At 37.1% G+C, this 13,293-nt stretch overlaps 1 protein-coding gene across 2 annotated transcripts; it reads left to right on the top strand.

Moving 5' to 3' along the window:
- The first annotated feature begins 285 nt into the window (after positions 1-285).
- Positions 286-11,655, top strand: LOC127447414 (IST1 homolog). 2 transcript variants are annotated; one of them, XM_051709291.1, is made up of 10 exons: positions 286-372; positions 1,926-2,022; positions 4,433-4,613; positions 4,700-4,787; positions 4,881-4,964; positions 5,125-5,235; positions 5,326-5,511; positions 6,959-7,069; positions 8,893-8,941; positions 9,026-11,655. In XM_051709291.1, exons 2-10 carry the CDS (start codon positions 1,935-1,937, stop codon positions 9,190-9,192), a joined length of 1,065 nt encoding a protein of 354 aa, XP_051565251.1. In that variant the 5' UTR covers positions 286-372; positions 1,926-1,934; the 3' UTR covers positions 9,193-11,655. The 2 variants fall into 2 exon arrangements, with proteins under 2 accessions (XP_051565251.1, XP_051565259.1); XM_051709299.1 differs by lacking the exon at positions 5,326-5,511.
- The last annotated feature ends 1,638 nt before the right edge of the window (positions 11,656-13,293 follow it).

The raw sequence follows: 13,293 nt of genomic DNA, 5'->3' as shown, positions 1-13,293 counted from the left end.
TGACTATAGTTTAAAAGGGGGTCCCCTCACAAGGTGATTCTCATATTTTGGGGGTCCTTGGCATCAACATTTTTTAAAACCCCTATTCTTGTAGACTTACATTCTATGAGCTAATTTGGCCTAATTATGGAGTTGTGAAATCAGACGTGTCATGCCACCCTGATTATCTACATTCTCTATCAACATAAACATGACATCATCCAGCGCATGTGATTTCTCCACCCTACTGACAGGTGGTGTATCCCCTCATTTCCACCGGCGATCACGTGACGCGTGACGTCATGAGCGAAATGACGCCCAGTGCGGAAGTGAAGGCGAACTGATCAGTCGCTCAGCGTGTCTCCGTCACTCTCATCGAAACCAATCTCACATGTAAATATAACATTTATTACCTGTCTGTATTGTCTTTATCGATCATTCATGAACCTTTGGTGTTTTGCTAAAGTCTACATGTTTTCTTAAATCTTTGTTTACTTTGGTGACTCGGCTCCTGTTAGCCGCTCAGCTAATCGAGTCTTCCTAGTTTGAGCCATTAGATTATTGACAGCTTTAAACATGTTTTCCAAAGTGTTATTTGTGTCATTTATGCATCTTTTAGAGTTTAATATAGATGCATTAATATAGATAAAAACAGACTGCTTGATGATGTGTCTTTCGGACTCTCTTGTGACTCATATTAATAAACAATCAGCATTTATAGTAACTATTTGTACTTTAATTCTGTTGTTATTGTTTTATATTTGTAACTGTAATGTGCTTTATTTTAATTAAATTATTCGCTTGTTTTTTTTAATGTCATATTAGGTTGCAGTGTTGGGTGTAATGCATTACCAAGTAATTAATCACTGTAATTAAATTACTTTTTCATTGAAAAAAGTAAAGTAAGGGATTACTCTTAATTTTTCAGTAATTTAATTACAGTTACTTCTGATGTAATTGTGTTAAATACTGTATATACACTAGAACAATTCTATATAAAACAATAGTGAATTTAAAATCGAAACTTAACGTCTAATGTTAAAATATGTTTTCTAATTTAACGCCGCCCCTTTAAATTCTTTGGCCAGTTCATGAATAATGTATTTGATTTTATATGATTTATTTGAAAGAATTAAAAGAATGGTTTCATGTCTATCCTTGTGTTTTTCATCTAGTCGAGGTTGATACGGGTTTTTAGAAAGTAATTAGTAATACGTTTTCAGACAGATAATTAGTACAGTAATCTAATTACACTGTAGAAGATGTAATTAGTAGTTAGTAATCCAGTACTTTTAAGAGTAACTTACCCAACGCTGTTAGGTTGGCTCTTTGCTGTGATTAAATCCCCTTTATTGTTTCTAAATTTAGAATAAAACCGTATATAGGAACAGTGTAAACAAACAAACCATTATTTCCAAATCAATAGAAATCTAAAAGTGCCATGGTTATACCACCATGTTGATACCCAGTTTATTCTTCTTTAAAGTACCCTTGAGTACTCCTGTACATACAATAAATAGCGTGCCGGGCTCAGCAATAAGCATTATTATTATTCTCACAATTTCAATAAAACCTCATTTATGTTAGCCAACTATATATCTTTATCTTGGTGATGTACTTAAATCACTGTACACCAGTAATGCTAATACTTATTTGACTGGTTGTGATATGACTTGGGGGATTACTTTTATCATTTGCAATGTTTTTGGGGTCCCTGGAAGTTAGACTAACTTAAAAAGATCAAGTTAAACCTCTTACAGCTCACCTGTGCTGTTGTCATGAAACGGCAGTGACATCACTAACCAAACTGGATGTCTTAGCTCAAATACTGATGTCTGTGTGATCTTGAGCAATCGCTTTGATAACGTATCAGCTACCCAGGACACTGGGACACTTTTTTGCCCCTTTTGTCTCATGTTTGATTTTTGTTTGATGTTTGTCCACAGAGCTCCATCATGCTTGGTGGAGGATTTAAATCAGAGAGACTTCGTGTCAATCTCAGGCTCGTCATAAACCGCCTCAAACTTCTCGAGAAGAAAAAAAGTAAGTTATCTCCAAGTTTGACACATTTTGATGTTTCAGGTCTGCTAAGTTCTAATTTAAGTTTGAAATCTGAATTAAAATCAACATGAAATCGAAATGGACCCTGTTTGCATTCTTGTTGCATGTTATGCACGGTTCACTGGTGCATGAATCACTGCAACAAACCCAAGAAAGCCTACGTTTTTGGCTAGATATCGTTTGAATGACATCACTCTCATACTTTCTTTGATTTCCCTACTAGTATATTGCCGCCTTAATTTTTCAACCCCTTCCCCTCCAACCGCCTGACATAGAGAGACTACTATTCACGATCCAATCAATTCCCACTCAACATTTTTCTCAATGAATAACATTAATAACTTTATGGAATTAAAATGGGTTGTGCACACCATTTCATGTTGATTGTAACCCTTTAATGCTTACCTCGGGTCTTTAGAGACCCGGGACCTCATTCCACCCCCTGTACCTCATCCATTTTTTGGAGTTGTACCCACACCTCTTTAGTATTCCTCAACCTTTCTCTTGTAAATATTGTTACAAAAAAAAAAAGTACAAATTGCAAAAAATATATATGTATTTATAACTTAATTCCCAAAAGTGTTTAGGGTCATTATAGACCCGAGATATGTAATATTGTTACTTTTTTGTACTTCCATAAATCATATTCTTCATATCCTTTATCTATATAAGTTAACTATCATAGGATATATATTTCTTTGTTTATTACAAGACAAATGAGTACTACACTCTTAGGGGGGAAAAAATGGGACAAGCCCAAAATGGCAAACATTAAGCTTTTAATGGTCTTAACCACAAATCAATGGTCAGGAAATTAGCAAGAATTGAACAAATAAAGTAACTTAGTATGGGATAGTTTTTCCCTTTGATATCTTTAAATGTTTCAGTCTTGTGGGTAAACTTGCAGACAGCTTTTTACAGAAAGAAGAGTCAGTGTTGTTCCACTCAGTGTTGATGGCTTCAAACAAATATTCTCTATAGGGTTCAAATCTGGACTCTGACCAGGACAAAACATGAGCCTGATGGACTTGTTCTCAAGCCACTTCTTGGTGGTCTTTGCAGTGTAGGCAGGAGTATTGTCTTATAACATCTGATCGTTCCTCTTTAGAAAACATCTTTTCAGTTGTGGGAAGAAAGCCTTCCTGTAATATTCTCCTGTACTCCAAAGCATTAATGGACTTTTCACAGTGAAGCAGCTCACCAGTACCAGCAGCTGAAAAGGCTCCCCACACCATGACACCTCTTCCTCCATGCTTCACTGTGGTAGAGATGCATTCACTATTGAATTTCTCACCAGATCTTCCAAGACACCTCTCTGGAGCATCACCATGCAACTCAAATCATGATTCATTACTCCACACAACTCTGCTGAACCACTCTCAATCAAGCTTTCCATATTCTGCCAAAAATGTGTCTTTGATGTTTTTATGAGACAGCAATGGCTTTTCAACACACCTCCTAGACACAAAACCGGCATTAGATAACCTTCTGGTTATTGTTCTTCTTGAAAGAGTCTTGTTTTCTGGGGTCTTGAATTTTTGTAGGCTTTTTTGTCCCATCTTTGAGAACTGTAGATTTCAGCATGTGGTCATCCCTCTTGAGGCTTTGGGCCTTCCAGATCTTTTCTTTCTGGCAACATCACCTGTTGTTTCAAAGCGTTGACCTATTCTCTTAATAGCTGATAGAGAAATAGGGATTTTCTCTGCCTTTAGGGTCTTGTAAACTTCAGAATAGCTACAGTTGGCCTGACGCAGGCCAGCTATGCGGTTTCAACCCCTGCATGATATTTTGCTTTTTTCTGAGATTTTCTCACTCACTGCATATTGTAGATCTCTCCCTGCTTTATCACTCCATTTATGAGCTTGTTGTCATGCCTTTGATGTGGGCTGCATCAGGTGTAGCCGATCACCAGCTAATGACATCTTTTAAGAAAAAAAATAAAACATCCCAGAAAATATTTTGGGAAATTTTTGAACGTCCAGACATGTGTTAGTTTGAATTTTATATCAAACATTTGATATAAAGACTGTTCTGCCATCACCGGTATTCTTTCCCCATCCACCTCAAACGATATGTGGTCACTTTTACGAATGGAAGGGCTATACGATTTTGCTGGCTTACTATAGCAACTATAGCAAGTGTAACAATTGAACAGCATGATTTGGCTATTGTCATTTGTTGTTGTGCATATATTTTAAACTTGAAATGTGCCTGAGAAACATATAGCTTGTGTGTTATGTGTAGCTTAATGTGTTCGATATCAGAACATATTGTTTTCTATTATTTTCTAATTGTCTTCGATACATGCTATGTCGCTAAAGATCAGAGTATGTAATAATGTTTGGCTAAACACCCATGCATTTAAAAGATAATTAATTTAGTCTCTTCTTAGCTGAATTAGCCCAGAAGGCTCGTAAGGAAATCTCAGACTACCTGTCGGCGGGCAAAGATGAGCGTGCGAGGATCAGAGTCGAGCACATCATCAGAGAAGATTATTTGGTGGAGGCCATGGAGATCCTGGAGTTATACTGTGATCTGCTGCTCACCCGCTTTGGCTTAATACAGTCCATGAAGTAAATCAAAGACTCTTATATTATCACCATCTCTATCTCATTTATATGAATTGACACTCACTGTCTTTGATCTGTCTTTTCTTCAGAGAACTCGACCCTGGTCTACAGGAAGCAGTGTCCACACTCATCTGGGCTGCACCCCGTCTGCAATCAGAAATCGCAGAGTTGAAGATTGTGTGTATAATTTGATCTATTTAATCTTAATTGCTGTGGATGCATTTCTCTAAATCCAGTATGGATCATGTATGTCTTTCTTTCCTTTCACAGGTTTCAGACCAGCTGTGTGCCAAATACAGCAAAGAGTACGGAAAGCTTTGCAGGACAAACCAGATCGGATCAGTCAATGATAGGGTATGATGGAACGCATATTTGTTTAGTAGTGATGGGCATAAAAAAATAACCCCTATTAGTGGTGCTTGTTATATTTTAAAACCCCTGATATATATATGTCTAGTAAAATACAAGTCAAGTTTTAGCAGCTGTAATTTCATATATGACATTGCTTCCATAGCTTATACACAAACTGAGCGTGGAGGCTCCTCCAAAGATTTTGGTGGAGCGTTACCTCATTGAGATTGCCAAAAACTACAACGTCCCCTACGAACCTGACGCCATGGTTCGGGTAAGACCAAATTACCTGTTGCTTTCCATATCAGTCATCTAAAATAGCGCTTGTTTAAATGTTTTCTCACGTGTAACACTCTACTCACAGCCAGAGGTGTGTACGGGTGAAGAAGTCGATCTGATCAATGTGGACAGTGACTTTAAGAAGCCTGGAGCTGGTGGAGGTGGTGGAGGAGGGTTCACTGCCCCAGCTGTAGGCATGCCTATGCCTATGCCCATGCCAATGCCGATGCCCATGCCCACAGCATTTAACTACCCACCACCCAAAGGAGCTGTTAGTCAAATCTACTGAGCAATTCACCCTTTGCTAAGCCCCACCTCAAAAGCAATTTATAATAATTATAATTTTCTTTATTTATCACACATTATACATTTGCACATATACGGTGAAATTCTTCTTTTTCACATATCCCAGCTAGGCTGGGGTCAGAGTGCAGGGTCAGCCATGATACGGCGCCCCTGGAGCAGATAGGGTTAAGGGCCTTGCTCAAGGGCCCAACAGTGGCATCTTGGCAGTGCTGGGGCTTGAACCCCCGACCTTCTGATCAGTAACCCAGAGCCTTAACCGCTGAGCTACCACTGCCCCCAATTTTGCACCATATTATCTGAAAAGCTTTTGCTTCGTTCCAGTATAAGTTGTCTATGGAAGTCCTGTGTGTTTGAATAGTTTTAAAAGGATTTTACAGAAAGTATCCAAAAGTATGTGAAATGTTGTAGCCAGGGCACTTACAGTATAGTAACAATGACTCAAGGTACCCAGAAAAGAAACATGCAATATATTTTTTCCTTTAAACAAATCTTGTAGTGCATACTGTCGGTCGATTAAACTAAGTGCCAGCACTTCTCGAATTACTATGTAGAACATCAATAAACACCAAACTTGCTCCAAGGTAAATTAATGTTAATAACTTTATTAATTTACGTATTGATTCAAGTCACAGTAGAGGAGATCAGAGATTTCAGAGTACCATAATGATGATGCTGTGGAAACGTTCTGTTCACTTGCACTAATGTTATCAGTTGTAATCACTATCAAATGAGGCTTTTCTCTTTTTAGTTTACTGATAATCACTTGCCACGATTCAGACTCTCAGTCTCTGCAGTTCTGAATCATTTTACTGTGTAATTGAACAATTTATTTATTGAAAATGTGTCACACTTGAAGCTAAAAGAGCGTTACTTTTTCAGTGTTAAAATACTTTCTCCTATCCCAGCATAATATGCAGAGTAAAACCACTGGTAGGTTAATTTACTCAAAAACCGTAAACACTGTGTGTCAGTGGCATTATAAAAAGTCTGTTTTGAGAGGCCCGTCCAACATAAAACAACAAGTTGGAGGCCAGGCTTTCTGTTTGTTCAGCTAATGGAAGACCGAAGGTGTTTCGTAAAGCTGGTTGAAAACATTGTTTATTTTCGCAGTTCCCTGCGGTGGTGCTAGTGATGCAGAAATTATGCAATGCAGCTTTAATCCCAGCACACTTAAAACAATATGCATTGATTTTTTCCCCCACTTTATGAGCACTGAATTTCACTGGTAATTGTACCATTCACTGAAATCTCCTGTTTACTCCTATGGGAATTTTTCTGAGTGAGCAACAGGGGGGAGCTTAGCAAAGGGTCAATTGTTTACCAGTTGTAAACATTTTGGCCCTACAATTTAACTATTTGTCTTATACAAAGTGTAGTTATAAAGCAGTGTACAATCCATTTTCCTCTCATAGGAGCCTTTTAATGGTCCAGTTGGCAACTATGATGGCTTTAACAACTTCCAGCCCCCAGTAAGAGGAGGGCAGCCCCCACAGCTCCCCAGCTGCCCCCCCACCTATGAATCTGTAAGTGCAAGTGCTCTCCTTCCAGACAGACGGGACGACCTGTTCACCTTTCAGGGAAGAGAAGTTTATTACAGTTCACATGGTGACTTTGTTCTGTTACACAGGGAGCCTTCATAGGGCATGTGCAATAATGGGCTGCAAAGGGTTGAGAATGCTAACTTCTAATCTCTCTTGTGGCAGTTATACTGCTTTGTTGGAATTTTGGGGGAAATACTTTTGTTGTTGAAGTTGTTATACATAGTATTGACTGTAATGTACCCACAAACAAAATACTAAGAGTGAATCTCACATAGTCTGTCATTTCTGGGTCATATTTCACCCCAAATTCAAAAGGAACAAAAGAAATTGAAGCTTAATTAAGGGCCAATAACATTTGCACATCCTCCCCCCCCCCCCCCCTCCACACACAATTCTCATTACTGTAATGTGAAAAAAATATTCAAAACATCACCGTAATCAAGTCCTGTAAGTTTCTCAAGTCAGTCAAATTGAAAGTAATTCGAAAAAAATGTGGCATTTCAGTTGTAAAATATTTATACATGATGTTAATGTTTGTTGTACTGGTTTAATTTATGCAGATTTTAATAAGATTGTCCCACAGTAAAGAGAATAATCAGATTTACAAACATACTCAAAAGTACAACATCTGAACACATTACAGTAATGAGAATGAGGTGAGAAATGTGCAGAATTCTCATGGAAATAATGTCACAATGCAAATAAAATCTTAAAGGAATGTTCTGGGTTCAGTTAAATTTAAGTTCAATTGACAGCATTTGTGGCATAATGTTTATAACATGAATTTAGTATGATAAAATTGCTAATAACCAATATTACAACTTTGTTGCAATGACGATGCAACACTGCTTAACCCTGTTATCTGGGTAGGGTGTAGGGTAGGGGTGTAACCCCAGTGTCCTGGCCAAATTCCCCCTATTGGCCCTTCTCAACCATGGCTTCCTAATAATCCCCATCCATTAATTGACTCAATCACTCCACTCTCTCCTCTCCACCAATAGCTGGTGTGTGTGTGGTGAGCGTACTGGCACACTATGGCTGCCGTCGCATCATCCATGTGGATGCTGCACACTGGTGGTGGTTGAGGAGAGTCCCCTGTTCACTGTGTAAAGCACTTTGAGTGTAGTGTCAGAAAAGCGCTATATAAATGTAACGTTCATTCATTTATTATCTGTTAAATGCTGTAACGCTGGTAAATCTCTGATTTTGTCACACTAAAATCATGCTAACGCATATTATGTTTCATCTTGTGACTATACTTTTGAAATGGTGTATTTTAATGTTAATGAACTGGCCCTATTCACTTCCGATTTTTTATTAATTTTTTTAAATGAGAGACAAGAGTCAAATTATTTTTTGTGGTAATCAGCATTATGCCACAAATGCTGTCGATTGAGCTTAACTTGCATTGAACCCGGAATATTCCTTTAATGGTCCTACAATAGGCTTTTTTAAATAAAATATCATTTTATTTATACTTTTAATTTTGGGGTGAAAGAAGACCCAGACCTGCTTTTGTGAGATTCACCAAGAAGCATTTACCCCCAAAAAAATCCTCCACTGTGCATAAGATTGTTAGGAGTCTTACCTATTGCCTTCATACCTGTATAACCATGAAATATTCACTACAGGGGTCTGTTGTTGCACGGGTCCATCCTAACTCCCAGATTGTTTTGGACTAATAACAAAATGTTCTCAGATATTTTAAAATACTAACTCTACACCATATCAATCAGTTTTAAGGTCTGTTTTTTTGTGGCGTCTTATGTGAGGAGTTGTTAACACATGCCATGTTTTTCTTTAAGATCAACGAGTTATCAATCAAACCCTCTGATCCTTCCCAGGTGATCCCAGGTATAATATGGCTACATTTTTCTCTTCCATAATTGTATTAAATTAGTTAATTTCTCCATTCTAAAAGCTCTCCCTTCTCTTCAGGCCCAGCCCCGTCTGCTCGGATCTACGACAACACGACCCTTCCTGAGCTTCCGTCTGTTCCTGACACACTTCCTGCATCCTCGTTTGGAGGGAACGCCAACGCATCAGACGACATCGACTTTGACGACCTGTCAAGACGCTTTGAAGAACTCAAAAAGAAGACCTAATTATCAAGAGAACATCTGAGAGTCAAGACATCTTTATAACCCTTAGCTGCCTGTCCGTATTCACATACACACTGCTCTCTGTACTTTTGGTGGAGGTGTATTATAATATTTGTTACTTATCAGAATGAAGGATCTGATGCAGTATAGACAGACGCTTGTGAATGGCAGTGGCAGAAAATTCTACAAATTCACTTAGACTTTTACCTACAGTAACACGGACTGTTGGTACAACGCCTACCCTTTTTATGAGCATTTTGCATATAGGGCCTAGCTGTCAACTACAACTGGTTAGTCATCTTTAATGTATTCTAACTCCAGTGGCATATATGACCACCTCTAAATGATTATATATAGTGTATATATCACTCCTATCTGTTAGCTTCCACCCACTTTTAGGAAACGATGATCTCAATTGTAACTTACTTGTTTCCAGTAAATCTCAAATCTCTATTCATCTCAGTCAGAGTCATTTAGGAAGAAGCAGGTATAACCTGTTGGCTTTATTTACACCCAGAGTCATCCAATGAATGACTTTCTGTATGTCACTGGATGATGTAATGGACTGTCTGTGGATCGAAATGGCACGGTGGTTTTGTTTTATACAGACAAGGCTAAAATCTGTGGAAATGAGTGATGTTTTGGGCAATACAGGGAATAGTGGTGGGATTCTCAACACCAAAGTTTGCTTTTCTCTAGTGGTCAGATCATAGAATTAAAGAAACGATTGTTTTATTTTGGCCTCCCTCAGATTGGGCTTGCTGTCTTTGTGTACTAAAGTCAAGCATTTCATTTCATTGTTTTGTGCTCTTTTAGTTAAAGGGATAGTTCCTGATGTCGGTCCAAACTTGTATGACTTTCTTTCTTCTGTGGAACACAAAAGATGTTTTGAAGAATGTTTCAACTAGAGGTCGACCGATAGTGGATTTTGCCGATACCGATAACTAAGCTGGTGGGAAAGGCCGATAACCGATTAATCGGCCGATAGTTTTTAAAATAGATTTTTAGAATGTCAAAATATTTCTTGTTCTTTCCTTACACTGGCTTTGTTTCCATCCAAGTTGCAAATTTAATTTATGCGAAAAACCATATCTATAAGATATTTTTCAAAAGTGTCAATAAACCTGTTCCGTACAGTTCAAGTTTGTTTTCGATTTATTTGCACTGCAAACTCTTTGTAGGCTTTGGATTTTCTATATATATATTTCAGGATGATTAGAGCAACATTTCAGATGCGATGATTGGTCCGCTGGTTAGTCCAGATATTAACAAGTTATTTAGTCACATGAACTTTTTTATGCGTATCTTTTATTCCTAACAAATTCAATAGGAGTTTAGTCGGTAAATGTGTTTCCATCATAGTTTATGCACATTTCTTCTTATAGAATAAAAAATGTCTCCATCTCAAGCGAGAGTATAATTTTTTTTATACGTATTTATTCGCATCTTTGTGTTTTTCCATCCAGCAGTTTTTATGTGATATCCCAAAATAAAAAAACATTGATGGAAACATAGCTTATGACAGGCACAGACAATGAGTCCTAAATGCATAAAATCCCAGATGCAGTTTATTGTTCAACCAATATTCAAGATTTGGTGCATAACACGGGAATTTTATGTATAAACAGGCCCAAAACACTCTGGGGACTCTTATTTGAAATGCAAGAATGGTGAAAAAACTATTGGCAACTATATTGGCCATAGATTTTGCCGATAATGATAGTTCCAAAATGCAACTATTGGCATCGTTTAATCGGTAAAACCAATTTCAACTGTTTTTGTCCATACAATGAAAGTCAAAAGGGTCCAAAACAACACTGGACCCCATTGACTTTCATTGTATGGACAAAAAAACAAACAAACACTGAGACATTTTTCAAAATATCTTCTTTTGTGTTACACAGAAGAAAGAAATGCATACAGGTTTGGAGCGACATGAGGGTGAGAAAATGATGGGATACTTTTCATTTTTGAGTAAACTATCCCTTTAAGACCTTCCTAATTTGACTCAAAAGGAAACGTTTTGTGAATTTAGAATCAGTCTACAGTTCATAGTACTCTTGTAATGTCTATGTGTTCTCCAAAATGGGTTTGCCTTATTGCTGTCTCTAAAACAGTGGCCTTGCTGTTCCACACCTTTCTCTGGGACAGCTTTTAACAGCTTGCACAGTGAACACCACATTTGCATACGTCATTTTATAGGCCTATGTTCATTAGTCTCTTTGGTGAGAGTTTAAAATATTATTACCTTTTTTTGTTTTCATTATGAGTCGATTATGCCTGAGTTTCAATGTTATGTTTGTTTTGAAAGCGTGAGAAGTGTTAGTTGGCTTTGTATCTGTGCGGCAGCTCTGCTTTTGACTTTATAACACTAAATTGTGCATTTCCTCAATCTGAATGTGATTCTGGCATATTAGGTATGTTTGTTACTGATTTTAGCTTGCATTGAAAACATATCGGATACTTGTGGAATAGTCTTTTTTACTTCTCACCCAAATAATTTCTTACCGAAGGTCTAATCTGCCGTAATTAGCAGTGTTTTAAATGAATGTTTGCGCAACATCAAATTGACAGCTAATATAGTGTGACAAGGTAGTTTTCTTTTGTGAAAGCAGCAGTTTTGAAATGGTTTGGAAGTGCATGGATGTGGTTTGTATGTAATGAGGCTTCATCAGTTTTTATCCGTCATAACCACTAGAGGGTGCAATGCTATAACTATTATTAATATGAACATAAACCTCATATGTACATGCACAATATCAACAAGCCCTGTCACAAATAGTCACGTGTAACAAATCACATGAATCCACACTTGATTTAAACAACTATGAAGGGGTGATTTTTGCTTGCTCCAAATATTTAATCACTACATACATTACTCTGCCAAGGGTAGGGTACATGCATAATCTACCACAGGTCCAAAACTGGAATATTGTATCAGCAAGAATGCACGATTCACAGTCCATTGAAAGATGCCTTAGATAATATGCCATATAATTTAACAAATGAAACTTTCGTGTATTTTCTTTGGCCTCAAATATAAGATTTAGGGGAATTGAGCAATGATACAATATCGTGATACAAACGATACTTTTTCTTCTTTTTTACGTGTTGTTTGTTTGTTTGTTTACTTTGTATAAATCAGGGTCATGTATTCCAAAGTGGCGTTTGGCGACCCTATCACAGTTAGTCAAATGACTACTTAGTTTAAGACCTTTTAAATGAAACACAAGTATTTTGTGATATATTGTGATATTTAAATCTAAAACTAAGTGTTAAGTAATCACAAAACTTAAGATTTGCCGATGTACCGTTCGATACTGATCCTATCGGAAAGCGCTCAGCAATCGGCATATCGTTGCTATGGTTACCTCAGGTAACGCGACTTTTTCGCTAGCATCTACACTCAAGGTTGCAGCATGAAGCATTTACATGTTTCCATTGATCATAGTATAAATATTGTTGGGGGGTAAATGAATGGACTGTTATTTCATTCAAGAGTAAGGATATTAAGGATTGTATCATTCTATTTGTGTGACTGACCTTCAAATATTTTTATTTTTGTAGCATAGATATGATGGTGCAAATGAGTAAATGACACACAATCACTTTTCACAGACCTGATGTAAATGAGTAAAAGCTAAATCTCTTTTAAAATCTTTTTTTCCCCCCATAACAGCAATCCTTCTGTGCCTGTAAATACATGTGCAAAATAGATTTAGAAATAATATTTCTAAAATGTATTTATTGTTCCAAAAACTATAAAGTAGCACCAGTGACAAAAAGATTGCACAAGCTTTCTTTAAGTCAATATTAAAATAATAATAATAATGTGGACTAACCAAAAGTGTAAGCTAAGTTTAAATGTTTAAAACTAAAATTTATAATTTGCTACCCCAAAAGTGGACGTTTCTGTAGAATGACCCTATTACATTTAGGACTTTTAATACATTAAAGAATATTCCAGGTTCAATACAACTTAAGCACAATTATGTGTGTTAACATGATTTTAGTGTGATTGAATCACTTACCAACCTTTTCTGTGTAAAGTTATAGTCAATTTTACAATTTTGTTGCCATGATGATGTCGTCAACAAATCCTAA

This window comes from Myxocyprinus asiaticus, chromosome 1 (assembly GCF_019703515.2).
Source record: "Myxocyprinus asiaticus isolate MX2 ecotype Aquarium Trade chromosome 1, UBuf_Myxa_2, whole genome shotgun sequence".
Lineage (NCBI taxonomy): Eukaryota > Metazoa > Chordata > Actinopteri > Cypriniformes > Catostomidae > Myxocyprinus > Myxocyprinus asiaticus.
Note: the sequence above shows the minus strand (reverse complement) of the source record. Positions and strands in the feature narration are given on the sequence as shown.